At 42.3% G+C, this 13,512-nt stretch overlaps 1 protein-coding gene across 4 annotated transcripts in view; it reads left to right on the forward strand.

Annotated features, from left to right (window-relative positions):
• The window catches only part of ERO1B (endoplasmic reticulum oxidoreductase 1 beta), a 281,408-nt gene that overhangs the window by 171,147 nt on the left and 96,749 nt on the right, over nt 1-13,512 (forward strand). For all 4 annotated transcript variants that reach the window (XM_029593832.1, XM_029593830.1, XM_029593833.1 and 1 more), the window contains exon 10: nt 214-240. In XM_029593832.1, the coding sequence (XP_029449692.1) occupies nt 214-240 (27 nt within the window). The remainder of the gene's footprint in view (nt 1-213; nt 241-13,512) is intronic.

A 13,512-nucleotide genomic window follows, 5' to 3' on the forward strand; every position in this document is an offset into this window, starting at 1 on the left:
TCCTTAATTGCATTCCCACATATTTCTGAAGTTATGAAAAGAGAACACAGGAAAAAATATTAGAAACTGCATGAAAATCTTTGGAAATTATATGGTCACAGGGCAAAAATAACATAATAAAACAAATTGTAAAGCTATTTATATATGATTTTAATTGAAAATTTTTACATGCACATACCTATCTTAATATTTTAAATGTTCTTTTGTTTCTAGGCGAGTCCTTCTATAAATGGCTAGAAGGTAATTATGTTTATTTTCATTTTTATTGATCTTGTACATAATGCTTGCCTATATATTGTGTTTGTCCTATGCTTTATTTTACGGTTTAACCAGAACAAAATAGTTGTTGGGAGGTTCTGCTTCTTTCTATCTTGATAGTTTGTGTAAAATTAAAATATCAACATGTACCCAGTAAATAGCATACATTGGAGCCAATGTAATAAGACCCACGCTGTAATCTGCACTGATTTATTTTGGCATACACAGCAAAAACAGCGGCAATGTAGGATATAATAACAGCCGGTATGATAATTCGATATGTGCATAAAATCCACGCACACCAAACACAAACACCATAATGCTTGCAGCTTCCTGCTCATGGCCCTAATTATTGACTTGGTGGACTTGTGTGAACACCCATGATTGATTCTCAGGATAAAAGCTTTCTTTATTGAAAATATGAATAAATTAGTGGTCTGGAAGTCGATGTGAAGGTGGGTATAACAATATATAACCCTTTCATGATCGAACTCTGACTGCCGGTGAGAGCGTGAAATGCAGATGGGCAATTCTGCATCATTGAGAAGCCACCTACTCTCTACCATAGTGGTCCCCAACCCTGTCCTGGGGACCCACCAGCCAGTCGGGTTTTCAGAATATCCACAATGAGTATACATGAGAGAAAATTTGCTTGTTATGGAGGCAGTGCTCAGCTGTGCTATCCTGTGACAGGATAGATGGCAGGTGCTCTTCGGTGAGCTTCAGGCCTATCTCATCTCCCTGTTTGGGAGTTTTGGGCTACAGATCTGTTTCAGGGATTGCTCTTCATTCCCTGAAACCCTTGATGCGGTCCTGCATGGTCATCTGTCTGATGCTTCAACACGCAGTGTCTGTCCCAGGCCGTGCCGTGGTTCACTGCTTGTTCTTCCAAGAGTTGCTTGGGTTTTTTCTGCCCATTATGCCTACCAGCCAAACTTGGGCGCTCTTCTGCAGAGACATTCATTCCTTCGGATGTCAGCAGACTACAGTTTCTCTCTAGGGAGACTCTTGGGCCCCAGTTTGTTTTTCGGTTGTCTTTTAACACCGGAAATTGTGCGGTCATCTTCCAAGAGTCTTTCTTTTGTCTACACCTCTGTGTTCTTCCTGTATCCAGGAGATTCTATACCTATTGTCCGGGTTTACTTATCAGGAACCCTGCTTGTACTATTTTCTGATACAGAGTTTGCTTCTACTTGCACTTGTATCCCTCCTCTGCCTTAGGCACCCCCTGCTATGCATGAGGGTTTGTCTCTTTCTTTTGATTTTTCTTTGTAGAACTCAACTCTTCTCCAGCATGGACCCCTGGTGGGTCGGCTGCCTCACGAGCAATGAAGAGAGGTAGTACTTCAGCTCTGTGCAGTTTCCTGCTGTCTCCTGCTCAGACAATCTATAGCTTGGGATTCACCCATGTGTGAGGACTACCATCTTGCTTGTTGAAGGAGAAAGCAGAGTTGTTTACCTGTAACAGGTGTTCTTCTAGAACAGCAGAATGTTAATCCTGACGAAACCCATCTGCCTCCCCTGGGAGTCAGCTTCTCCATGTATTAGCTATACATTGGTCTGAGGGACTCTACCGGGGGGGAAGGGGGGGAGGGCGGGGCAGGATAATGACTACAGCTGCACATGCTCAGTAGGGTATATTCATGAGTTTTAGAATCTTTGAGATCCAAGTTCCATGCCAGGCTCCATCCGATGTCACCCATGTGTGAGGGTTAACGTCCTGCTGTCCTAGGAGAACACCTGTTACAGGTAACCAACTCTGCTTTATTCATTGTCTCTGCATCCGTTTTCAAAGTGAAAGTGCACACATGGCAGAAGCCCACTTCTTCAAGTTGGGCCAGCCCAAGGCAGATCAGTTCATATCTCTTCTGGACAGAAAGGGGCCAGTTTTCAAAGAGTTAGGCTCACAACGTTTGGAGTTAGGCTCCTAAATTGGCTCTTTTGAAAATTGACTAGGGCCAGTACCTAAATTTAGGATCCTAGTTTCATTATGTCAGCAGTATCTGACAGATCCTAGTTTTATCTTGTATTGTTTTGTTTTTTTTCCCTCAAAACTACTCATTCAGTGACAATGGATATCTACCTTGCGGAATCACTTTCTTCATAAGTTTTGTCTTTGAATATTATAGCATCTCATTCAGTGAACACCCCTTGCTATTTTCCTACTTCATTTTTACTGCACTTTTCTTTTTAAACCTCTTTAGGATATATTGTAGTTATATTGCTATATAATATTTCATTTCTTTTCATTTAATTTCATGTTTATCAGAGCAATATCAAGATGATTTACAATAAAAATAGAAATTAAATACCAATAAAATAACAAGTACTTAGAAGCATAATGCAAGCAAATAAAAATAGCTTAATCACAGAGGAAATCTTATCAGAAAAATACAGATCCTGCTAATCATTTCCTTCCTAAAATATTCCACAAAAAGCCACATTTTGGCTTTTTTTCCCCCAGAATTGACTAAATTTAATTCATCACACTGATCATTCAGACAAGAATTCCAAATGACAGGCTCAAAAGAATTGGAAGACTAAATGTCTTGTACTGGACAAGTGAACTACAGGTAATGCTAGAATATTAAGTAACCCTGCTTGGGAAGAGGTAGGCTTTCTGCCATGTATATAAAATAAGAGGCGCAGGATACCAGATATGTCTAAAAATCAGAGGGTCAAGAAACCCTCTTTAAAATATGATTTCATAAGCAATTTAAATCAATCCTAGGTTTTTTAGCATTCCATATAAACACAAGGAGGCTGAATTTCAAAAAATATTTAGAAGGATAACTGGAAAGTTATCCACCTAAATGGCTTAGCCACAATATTAAACAACTTATCCAGCTAAATTGTAGTGGAGCAATGAGTTATCCCACTAAATTTAGCAAGATCACTCTGGGCATTCCTGGAGCAGGTGCTGGATGTTCAGGGAAGAGTGGAGTTAACCACTTCCCATTAAACATGCTCCTCATGCATATATTTCTTTACAAGAGCTAGTCGATTACCTTATCCGGCTAACTCTAGTCATGCCATAGGGATGTCCTAAAGTTATCTGAATATACTTATGATAGCCGGGTTCATTCACTGGGCCTGCCGTGCTGCTAAATATCCCAGTTAAGTGTATTTGAATAAATTAGCAAGCCACTCAGTAGCTGAATATTGACCCCAATAATACCTCTATACAGTTGTTTAAACAAGTCATTGGGAATATGAGCTAATATTGCTTACACAACATTTCTTTTATATTCCGCTTGCCAACACTTTGCAGTAGATTATATTCAGGTACTGTAGGTATTTCTTTGTCCCCAAAAGAATTACAATCTGTTTGTACCTGAGGCGAGGGAGGATGAAGTGACTTGCCCAAGGTCACAAAGAGCGGCAGTGGGATTTGAACCCTGGCTTCCCTGGTTCATAGTCCACTGTTCTAACCAATAGGCTGCTATTCCACTGTAAAGCTTTGTATTTATTGGAGAGTGTCACAAAATTCTATACACAAATATTATAGGAATGTTTACTGTGCAAATATCTTACCCGTTAGCATTGCCCTTTGTCTTCTCCCCAACCTTCAAAATCTTTTTAAACTGTGAATGATCTGAGCAACTCCTATTCAAATATATTCTCTTGCATGCTAGGGGAGAGGGGCAATTTACAAACAGCCTGCTTAGCTGTAAACTAAGTATAAGAACTCCATAGTCACTACCCTCAGAAACAGCTTCTTTTTAGCCTTTTCTGTGCCTTCGTTTTTCCTGTCAAACTTCTTGGCACTTTTATTTATTTTAGTTATAGCCTGCTGATCTACAAAACTCAGCGAGTTACAAGAAAACAAATATAAAAACTAAATCTTTTAAACTTTTAAAGTAATAATTATCTTTTGACATTCCTGCACTCCACTCCTCAGTGGCTGGACAAACATGATTACCTTCCCTCCTCACCTATGCATATTTTTCTTTACAAGAGTTTCATTTTTATTTAGAACATAAAATTTGTCATACTGGATCAGACCATAATTGGTCTTTTTATTGGTATGGGGGGGTTCTTTGCTTTGCCTCAAGGGTTATTTTTCACCAGAGGGGAAGGGCCAGGGGACAAGGGCATTCCTGTGCAATTTTTCTATTTATTTATTTATTTTTTAACTTTTGGTGTCTGTGCTGCTTTTAGAGGTGGAGGGGGTGAGCTGGGTCTTGCTACACGCCTGACGGGCTGACACTTTCAGAAAGGGAGCAATTTTGAGCCACTTGCCCCTTTTAAAGTGATGTGGTGACCACGTGACACCGTGCACGGAGGAGGATGTGATTTTTCTGAGCTCTTTGCACCTCCTGCCACATCTACCTCTGTCCCAGGTTTTTGTTGCCTTCCCCATTCATCCAGTGAGATATCTATCTTACCTTCACCTGGAGTTTGTTTTTTGAGGCATGTCTACTTGTCTCGCTGAGCGAGACAAAAAGGAGAAATCTCGGCCCAGGGTTGGCAAGATGGATGCCCTACAAGTTTGACGCACTGTTGCTGTCTGGATCTGTGATCACCGAACTGCAAACGGCAGTGGTAACTGCTTTTGGAACCGGAATTTTAAAAGATTTTTGATAAACTGGATACGGTGACTGAGTGCATGGCTTCCTATGACATCCATTTTGGAGACAGAACAGAGGATCTCCAATAACCACAATGCTGTTGTGGCTACCACCGCAGGGATCAGTGATCTGCAGTTGCCCCTGAAAAAACAAGAAGACTGCTTGGAGGACTTGGAAAACTGATCAAGGCGCAATAACCTCAGATTTGTCTGTTTGCCTGATTCCGGTTTGGCCTTTTTTTTTTTTTTTTTTTTAAAGAAACCTAGCTGGCGTCTGAACTTGGGCCTTGGTGTAGTGTGGGGGCCCCTCCATATTGAGCAGGCACACTGTCTGTCTGGGAGTGCACTGAGAGCATTCAGAGAGGCCATGTGTGGTAATAGCCAGAGTCCTGGTCTTTGCCCACAAAATGGAGATCCTACAAGCGCTGAGAGCGGGGAAGAAACTTACCTAGGACAATAAGAACATTTTGGTATTTCAGGATTACTCGGCTAAATCTGTCCACCCTCAAAGGAATTCTCCCCTGCCTCTGTACGCCTTCATAAATTGGGCCTGAGACTTGTGTTCATGTATCCTGCCAGACTTCAGGTACAGGTACCGGAGGATTTTCATTGGCTTCATTCAGCAGTGGAGGCAGCTAAATTAGCTGATGGCCTAGAGGGAGAGAGAGCTGCTCTTTTAGCCCGTTCAGGACTTTTTTCCTTATGCTTTCCACTTGTTTGTTTTTGCTGCGTTGCCAGGTTTTGTTTTGGTTTTTTTCTTCGCAGAGCACCTTGGTCAGGTGGGGTTTTTTTTGTGGACTTTTGCTATGGACTGGCCAAGCATTTTGTGTTTTTGTTTTGGGTTTTTTTGGACTATTTCAATGCTTAGTGGATGCCAGATTTTGACAACTCTGTACCGGGATCAGAGTTCTCCTGGTTTTCAGAGACTGTGTTGTGGTTCTGTTTCTTTCCTGGCGGGTGGGGATAGGAGGTTTCCTTTTTTACTGTTTTCTTCCCCATTCCCCCTTGGTTTCAGGTTTGAGAAGAATGGCGGGTGGATAATGGCAGGCTGGGAGGTATATGGCTCTTTGGGTGACCTTCTGTATTTTGGTGATTAAGGGGGTATGGGAGGGGGGGATCCAGGGGTGGGAGGTTTGCATAGTATTCTTCAGTGGTATTTCTTATGGACAATCCTGACTGGAGCGCAGCTAGGAAAGGCAATTTTAGATTTTTTTTTGGATGCCTTAGCTGGGGAGGTGTTCACTTTCAATTGCTATTCTTATTTCTACTTTGGTTTTTTCTTTTTGTACTTTCTCATGGATAATTCGCATCTAAAGTTAGTGTCATGGAATGTTTGTGGTATCGGAACTCCCATTAAACGCCATAAAGTTCTAGCCGCTTTGAAAAAACAGTCTGTGGACATAAGGTTTCTGCAGGAAACTCATCTTACTGATATAGGACTCCAAAAGCTCAAGTGAGACTGGGTGGTGCAGGTTTTTCACGCTTCTGTTTCACACAGATCTGCTGGTGTGGCAGTTTTGGTACATAAGAATGTAACTTTACAGATCCTTCAGGAGTTTAAAGACCCGCAGGGGTGCTTTGTGATCTTGGTGGTAGAGATGGGGGAACACTGGTTACTTTTTGTAACTTTTATGCGCCGAATATTTATCACAGGTTTTTTCCTTCAAATCATTCAGAAGTTATTGTCTCTTTGGGAGGGGTCTCTAATTATAGGGGGTGACTTTAACATTGTAGACCCTGACCTGGTTAAATCATATTCTTCAAGAAATACGTCCTTGGGTGCCAGGAAAGATATACCCTTTTTGCTCTCTGAATTGTAATGATTCTTTTATCCTTTGGAGAAAGATTTCACTCACTTGTCCAGGGCATGCTCCACTTTGTCTAGGATAGACTACTTTTTATGCTCTAGAGATAGCCTTTCTTAAGTGGATCACTGGAATAGGGAATATAAAAATTTCCGACCATGCCCCTGTTTGGCAGAAAGATCATCTCACCTGTCTTTGGAAATTTCCTTATTATTTAGCCACCGACACTGCCTTTCAAGCATATTTGCAGCAATGTTGGGTGAATTATGTGGCTACCAACGGGGTTCATTTTGAAGTCTCTCTGACTCTTTCCTGGTATACTACTAAAGCGGTATTGCGGGGAGACACAATTTCCTATTTAGCCTGGAGACTGAAATCTATGGATAAGCAGCTGGTGGCTCTGGAATTTAATCTGAAGAAATGTAAAGCAGCATTGTTGGCCATTAATAATATCGCTAATAGAGAATTTTTCTTATCCACACAAGTTGCCTTAAATACGTTTTTACATCAAAGAACTAAAAAACGTATTTTATACGTTTAGGTGCGACTACCCAAGAAAAAGATCTAGGCGTCATAGTGGATAACACATTGAAATAGTCGGTTCAGTGTGCTGCGGCAGTCAAAAAAGCAAACAGAATGTTGGGAATTATTAGAAAGGGAATGGTGAATAAAATGGAAAATGTCATAATGCCTCTGTATTGCTCCATGGTGAGACCGCACCTTGAATACTGTGTACAATTCTGGTCGCCGCATCTCAAAAAAGATATAATTGCGATGGAGAAGGTACAGAGAAGGGCGACCAAAATAATAAAAGGAATGGAACAGCTCCCCTATGAGGAAAGACTAAAGAGGTTAGGACTTTTCAGCTTGGAGAAGAGACGGCTGAGGGGGGGATATGATAGAGGTGTTTAAAATCATGAGAGGTCTAGAACGGGTAGATGTGAATCTGTTTTTTACTCTTTCGGATAATAAAAAGACTAGTGGACACTCCATGAAGTTAGCATACGGCACATTTAAAACTAATCGGAGAAAGTTCTTTTTCACTCAATGCACAATTAAACTCTGGAATTTCTTGCCAGAAGATGTGGTTAGTGCAGTTAGTATAGCTGTGTTTAAAAAAGGATTGGATAAGTTCTTGGAGGAGAAGTCCATTACCTGCTATTAATTAAGTTGACTTAGATAATTACCACCGCTATTACTAGCAACGGTAACATGGAATAGACTTAGTTTTTGGGTACTTGCCAGGTTCTTATGGCCTGGATTGGCCACTATTGGAAACAGGATGCTGGGCTTGATGGACCCTTGGTCTGACCCAGTATGGCATGTTCTTATATTAAAAGTTTAAATTGTACCAACAGGCTAATATGACGGGGAAATTGTTAGGCCCAGACTCCTAGCAGGATCACTCATCTTCAGGACCAGGGTGGGCACCTGACTTAATATACCTCCAGTATCCTGCAGGTGTTATCTGCCTACTATGCACAGCTACTTAACTGAGGTGGTTGTGATCTAACCCTCAGGCTTTCTAATCCAAACTTGGGCTTAAACAGTTTGAGGTATCTCATTTGCAAGATCTAAAATGGCCAATTAGTTTGGCAGAAGTAATTGTGGATATTCGGTCAGCGAAGTCTTTGAAGGCCCCAAATCCAGATGGCTTTTCCGCTGAATTTTATAAAATCTTAGCTGATGAAGTTCCCCATTTAGTTGTCAATACCTTTGCTGCATTGATCACAGATGAACAATATCCTGCTGAAGAGAATAAAGCGATTATTACGGTCATCCCTAAACCCGGTAAGGATCCTACTTCTGTTGTATCCTGTTGGCCCATTTCTTTGTTAAATTTCGATCAGAAGTTGGCAAAAATTTTGGCCGATAGATTAGCTTTGATTTCTGCCAGACTATATTGGGCCGGGGCAAGCAGGTTTTGTCCGGGGGAGATGCATCCGTGAATGTTCACATACTGATATCTGCCATTTCACTCTGTACTAGCCAAGCTTTGCCATTTATGGTGGTCATCTTCAATGCGGAGAAAGCATTTGACAGGGTGGAGTGGCAGTATTTATTTGCAGTGTTACAAAATATGCGCTTAGGTGGGTTTTTTCTAGATGGGATGCGTTTATTGTATACTAATCCTCTAGTTACAATCACTGTTAATAGAGAAATTTCTCCAGCCTTTGCTGTCCATAGGGGAAGGAGGCAGGGATGCCCTCTTTCTCCTTTGTTGTTCCTTTTGGCGTTGGAGCCTTTGAGGGTGATTAAGCTTTTGGTTGGGTTTCAGGTATTAAGTTGGGCTCTTTTTTTCTTTTCAAGTACACTGCCTTTGCGGATGGTCTTTTAGTTTTTTTATGTGATTCATTAACCTCTCCCATTTATTACAGCTGTTTCAATCCTTTGGGGAATTCTCGGGATTTAAGCTGAACCAGGTCAAATCTGGGACCCTGGTCTTTCCAGACAAACGTAGGGAACGGTGGGCAGGCCATTTTCCTTTAAAATGGGCAAAGGGCTCTTTCCATTATTTGGAGAGCATTATTACATTGAACCTAGATCACCTTTTATATGCTTAATATTGCTCCTTTTCTTACTTTTACTAAAGATAAGCTGGAGACGTGACAGAATTTACCATTGTCAGTGGGGGGAAGAGTAAATCTCTTCAAGATGATTTTGTTTCTCAGTAGCTTTTTGTGATGCAGACTGTGCCCCTTCTGTTAAAGCTTCTACTGTTCATGTTTTGGATCAGTTGCTTTTACGTTTTATTTGGGCAGGTAAGAAGCCCAGAATTGCTCTCTCCAGGTTAAAACAACCATGGCTACAGGTTGATTAGAGCCTAGCCTGTCTTTTACACACAGTTTGGGATTGGCTATATAATGGCTCTTTTTTTACCTACGTTAGCTGTCTTACAGCGGTTTTGCATAATTTGGATCTTCACTATTTATTGCATGTATCCCTCCTTAGCCTTCCCAGTGGTCTTGCTAAATATCAGTTACCGTTTCCTTTGCGTTGGGCGTGGAGAATTTTGATGAAGTTGCAGTTATTGGCTTCTTGCAAACCTTTTTTACTTTTGCAGGGGAATTTAGATTTTCAGCTGGGCTCCAATTCCAGGGATTTTTTATATTGGAAAGCTCAGGGTATTACACAGCAGGTGTTGCCCATTGATGGATCTGCCTTATTCTTCCAAACTTGACAAACGCAATTTGGATTGAGGGCTCAAGATTTTTTTCTGTTATGCACAATTACGTCACTATATTTATTCTTTATCTGCCACAGACCTTGCCTTAACTGTGATGCATAAATTAGATGTTTTTTCCATATTGAACGGAGAAAATTTCCTCTATCCCAGATTAAGATGGGGCTGCAGACCTTGGTCCAAGATATTGGGGTTACCTCTATTTTGGATCACTGGCACTTGGATGGTAGGGTGCAATTGACTGATCAGCACTTACTCACTTCAAGATGTTGAACTGTGTGTCTTCTAATGGTTATTTAAGTGAAATGCCATTTAAATTCATTCATAGAGCCTTTGTTTCCCAGGTGCTAGCCTTCTGAGCTAAACTTGCCCCCATGGCTGATTGTTTAAAATGGTGAGGAATTATCCATATTATCTATAGAGGTCCGACGTACACAAGTCAGATGTCGGTCCTATTGATTTAAATTTTGGGGGGTTTTTTGTTCTGTTATGGATGTGGGCAGGGAGGAACATTGTTAAACTTGTTTCTGCACATTTTCTGTAAGTATGCTGGTTACTTCCTTAATAAAGATATTTCATATAAAGTGATGGTGGTCCCATACGAACCAGACCATTATGTGTTTTTGCCACCTCTGCCATGTTCTTGTTTATAGTAGTTTTACCGCAGTAAGGCAACAATGTTGCTGCAATACGTTTGTCGGGGAAAAATATCGTGGCTTACTAAATCTCCCCCTTAGATTGTAAGATCCCTGGGGGTAAGGAAATATGTACAGGAGAGGCAGAATATAAATCGGATAAATAACTAATATGGGCTAGCAGAATACCTCACCTCAGTCACCCAAACTGACCCTCATCAAATATAGAATAGAGACAATAAAGTATAAGTGGAAATGTGCAGACAAAAACCAAACTGGAAACCAGAACAAGCCAGACCTTGTTTGCAGTGCAACAGTGGAAAAAACAGAAACATTGCAAAAACATCAAACAAAATCAAGATATATAAAACATCAATTCTAATGGTAAAACCATACTAATAAAAAGAATAAATATTTTAAAACAGGTGACAAAAGAACATCCAATAATTTAAAAAATCATATAAACTTTTTAAAAATTTCTCAAGCACCAATAAAATATTTCAAAACATATCAAATAACACCCAATAACTAAGAACTTAGGATAAAAAAAATATCCCATTCTCCATACTTAAGAACTTTTGGTTTCCAGTCACTCAGATTATGGACTTGTGAGGGAAAGAGGGGGGACGCACAAACTTTCTCCTCCCTCACATACACACACTTTAATACGCACGTGTGCTCTCACACATTCATGCGCTCTCCTCTTTACTCACACACATACTCTTTCTCACACATTCCCTCCCTTAACTCACACTAGAACCTCTCCCATGGCATCCTTTCTTCATCAGCCGGGTAGATGGACTCTGCCAGCAGCCAGGCTGGATTTAGGCACAGGCAACTTAGGAAACTGCCTAGGGTGCCACATTTTGAAGGCTCCAAATATCCAGGCCAAAGAGGAGCATACTTTTGCTTATTTTAGGACATTCTGTCCGAGATGTCTCAAGCTTTGTATATCAATCTTGTTAAGAACTTTACTACAAAGAAGCTTAAAACTACAGTACAATGATACATTTTGCCTAATGTAGTCATAATGATTACTGCCAAATCTAGAGATTTCTCAGAGGGCAAGCAGGATGGTAGTCCTAACACATGGATGACAACATGAAATGGAGCCTGGAACAGAAAACTTATGTCAAAGTTTCTAGACCTTTGACTTAACCTCTCTGAGCATGCTCTTCATGCATTATATCACACATCCACCAGAGGGGTCGCCTTCAGTCTCTTCTTTTCCATGGAGCCTGAAACATCGTGGTTGAGTAAGCATTGCTCTTTTGGGCCTTTGGCTTGTGCTAGAAAGGTTCACGTGTTTTTTGTTTTGGTTTTTTTTTTGTATGTATTTCTTCTCTGTCTTGTGCGGTCATGCTGGTCCCACTTTGTTCCCCCTCCAGCTCCCTAAATAAGGTTTTCATCAATTCTGATGTTTCTTTTCATCTCAAAACCCCCCAGGATGGCGATGTGGTCAGTGCCCACTGGCCATTGACACCATCAGTTTTGAAATCACATCCCTTTTATTTTCTCCCGCCATGTCTACCTCTGATTTTAAGCGATCTCATGGTGCACAAGGACTGTCTATCACAGACCCCCATGATAGATGTGTCCCCTGCCTGGGGGCATCGCATGATGTCCAGGGTTGCAGCAGATGCACCCAGTTGACCCTGAAGGGCAGTCTGATTCGACTCGATAAGATGGAGCCTCTTCAGGTCAGGGAAGACTGGGGCATCGGCATTGAGGGACCACAGAGCTGCACCAGTGGAGCCACTGATGGTGGGGGCTGTCTGTTCCGTCAATGTTTTCAGCTGATAGGGGCATTGTCTAGCTCCTCCAAGCCAAAGACGTCAAGTTCCTCATCTGCTTCGTCACTGAGGCTGGACTGTCGAGCATTGAGAGAAGCCGAAGAAGCATCAGCATCAGTCAACATCGCTGCATGGTACTAGGCATAGGGATGCGCCAGCCTATGCTGAGATGCCCCTGAAGCAGTTCTACAGTGAGGAGAGCCAGTACTCCATCGATGCTGTGGGTACGCCATGGACTCCATCAGTCCTGGTGCCAGCCAATGATCCTCCTCTCAGTTCCGAAGATCTGGTCATGCCTTCTCCGTCCTAGTCTGTTCTGGCATCGGCAATGTTCGAAGAGGAGCTTGAGAGGTGAGTGCAACTGGTGGTCGAGAAGGCAACAGCATCAACGCCATGGCACAGACACCAGCACAGTCATTTTTAGAGCCGCTGTTAGAATTTCTACACGCGCTCATCGTCTTGTTACCAACCCATCCGGTGACTGTTTCCATAATGGCATCGATGCCTGTTGGGGCACCACCTCCCCCTGTCAATACGGTGGTCATGGCTGGTTCTTCGGAGGAAGAAGCTCCGCCCAGGCCTGCTGAGACACCAAGGCTTGCGGCGTGCCCCCCCCCCCCCCCCCTTTTCAGTTCCGTCGATGCCTCCGCTGCTGGACAAAGGCCAACCACCCAGGACCCCAACCCTGGTCGATGACAGTGAGGATGAAAGTACCTATGACCCCTGGGGAGATGAGTCAACAGAAATATCTGACAATGCCTCCAGAGACGTGAAGGAAGTCCCCGCCTGAGGACCTCTCCTTCACAGGTTTTGTTAGATTGATGGTTGAGGCCATCCCCTTTCAGTTATTGACTGACTGACTGAGGATGCCAGGCACAAAATTCTTGAAATCTTCTTGTTCGTGGAGCCTCCTAAGGAAATCTTAGCTGTCCCAGAGCACAAAATCCTTAAGGAGCTGCTGTTTAGGATGTGGGAACACCCGCTCACAGTACCTCTCTTGAACAAGAAGGCAGACACGGTCTATCTCACACAGAAGGCTCCCGGGTTTGACAAGCGACATCTGCCCCACCAATTGGTAGTGGTAGAGTCCGCTTGGCCCCCCCAACAAGGATCACTGAGAGATGGACACTTTTGGGAAGAAGGTTTTTCAGGGAGCTGTCCTCATAGCTTACTACCAGCTCTACATGAGCTCGTACTTGTAGGACATCTGGAAGCAGGACACGTGCCTCTCGCTGATGCATAAGGGTCTTGAGTGTAGAAAACATGA

This window comes from Rhinatrema bivittatum, chromosome 3 (assembly GCF_901001135.1).
Source record: "Rhinatrema bivittatum chromosome 3, aRhiBiv1.1, whole genome shotgun sequence".
Taxonomy (NCBI): Eukaryota; Metazoa; Chordata; class Amphibia; order Gymnophiona; family Rhinatrematidae; genus Rhinatrema; species Rhinatrema bivittatum.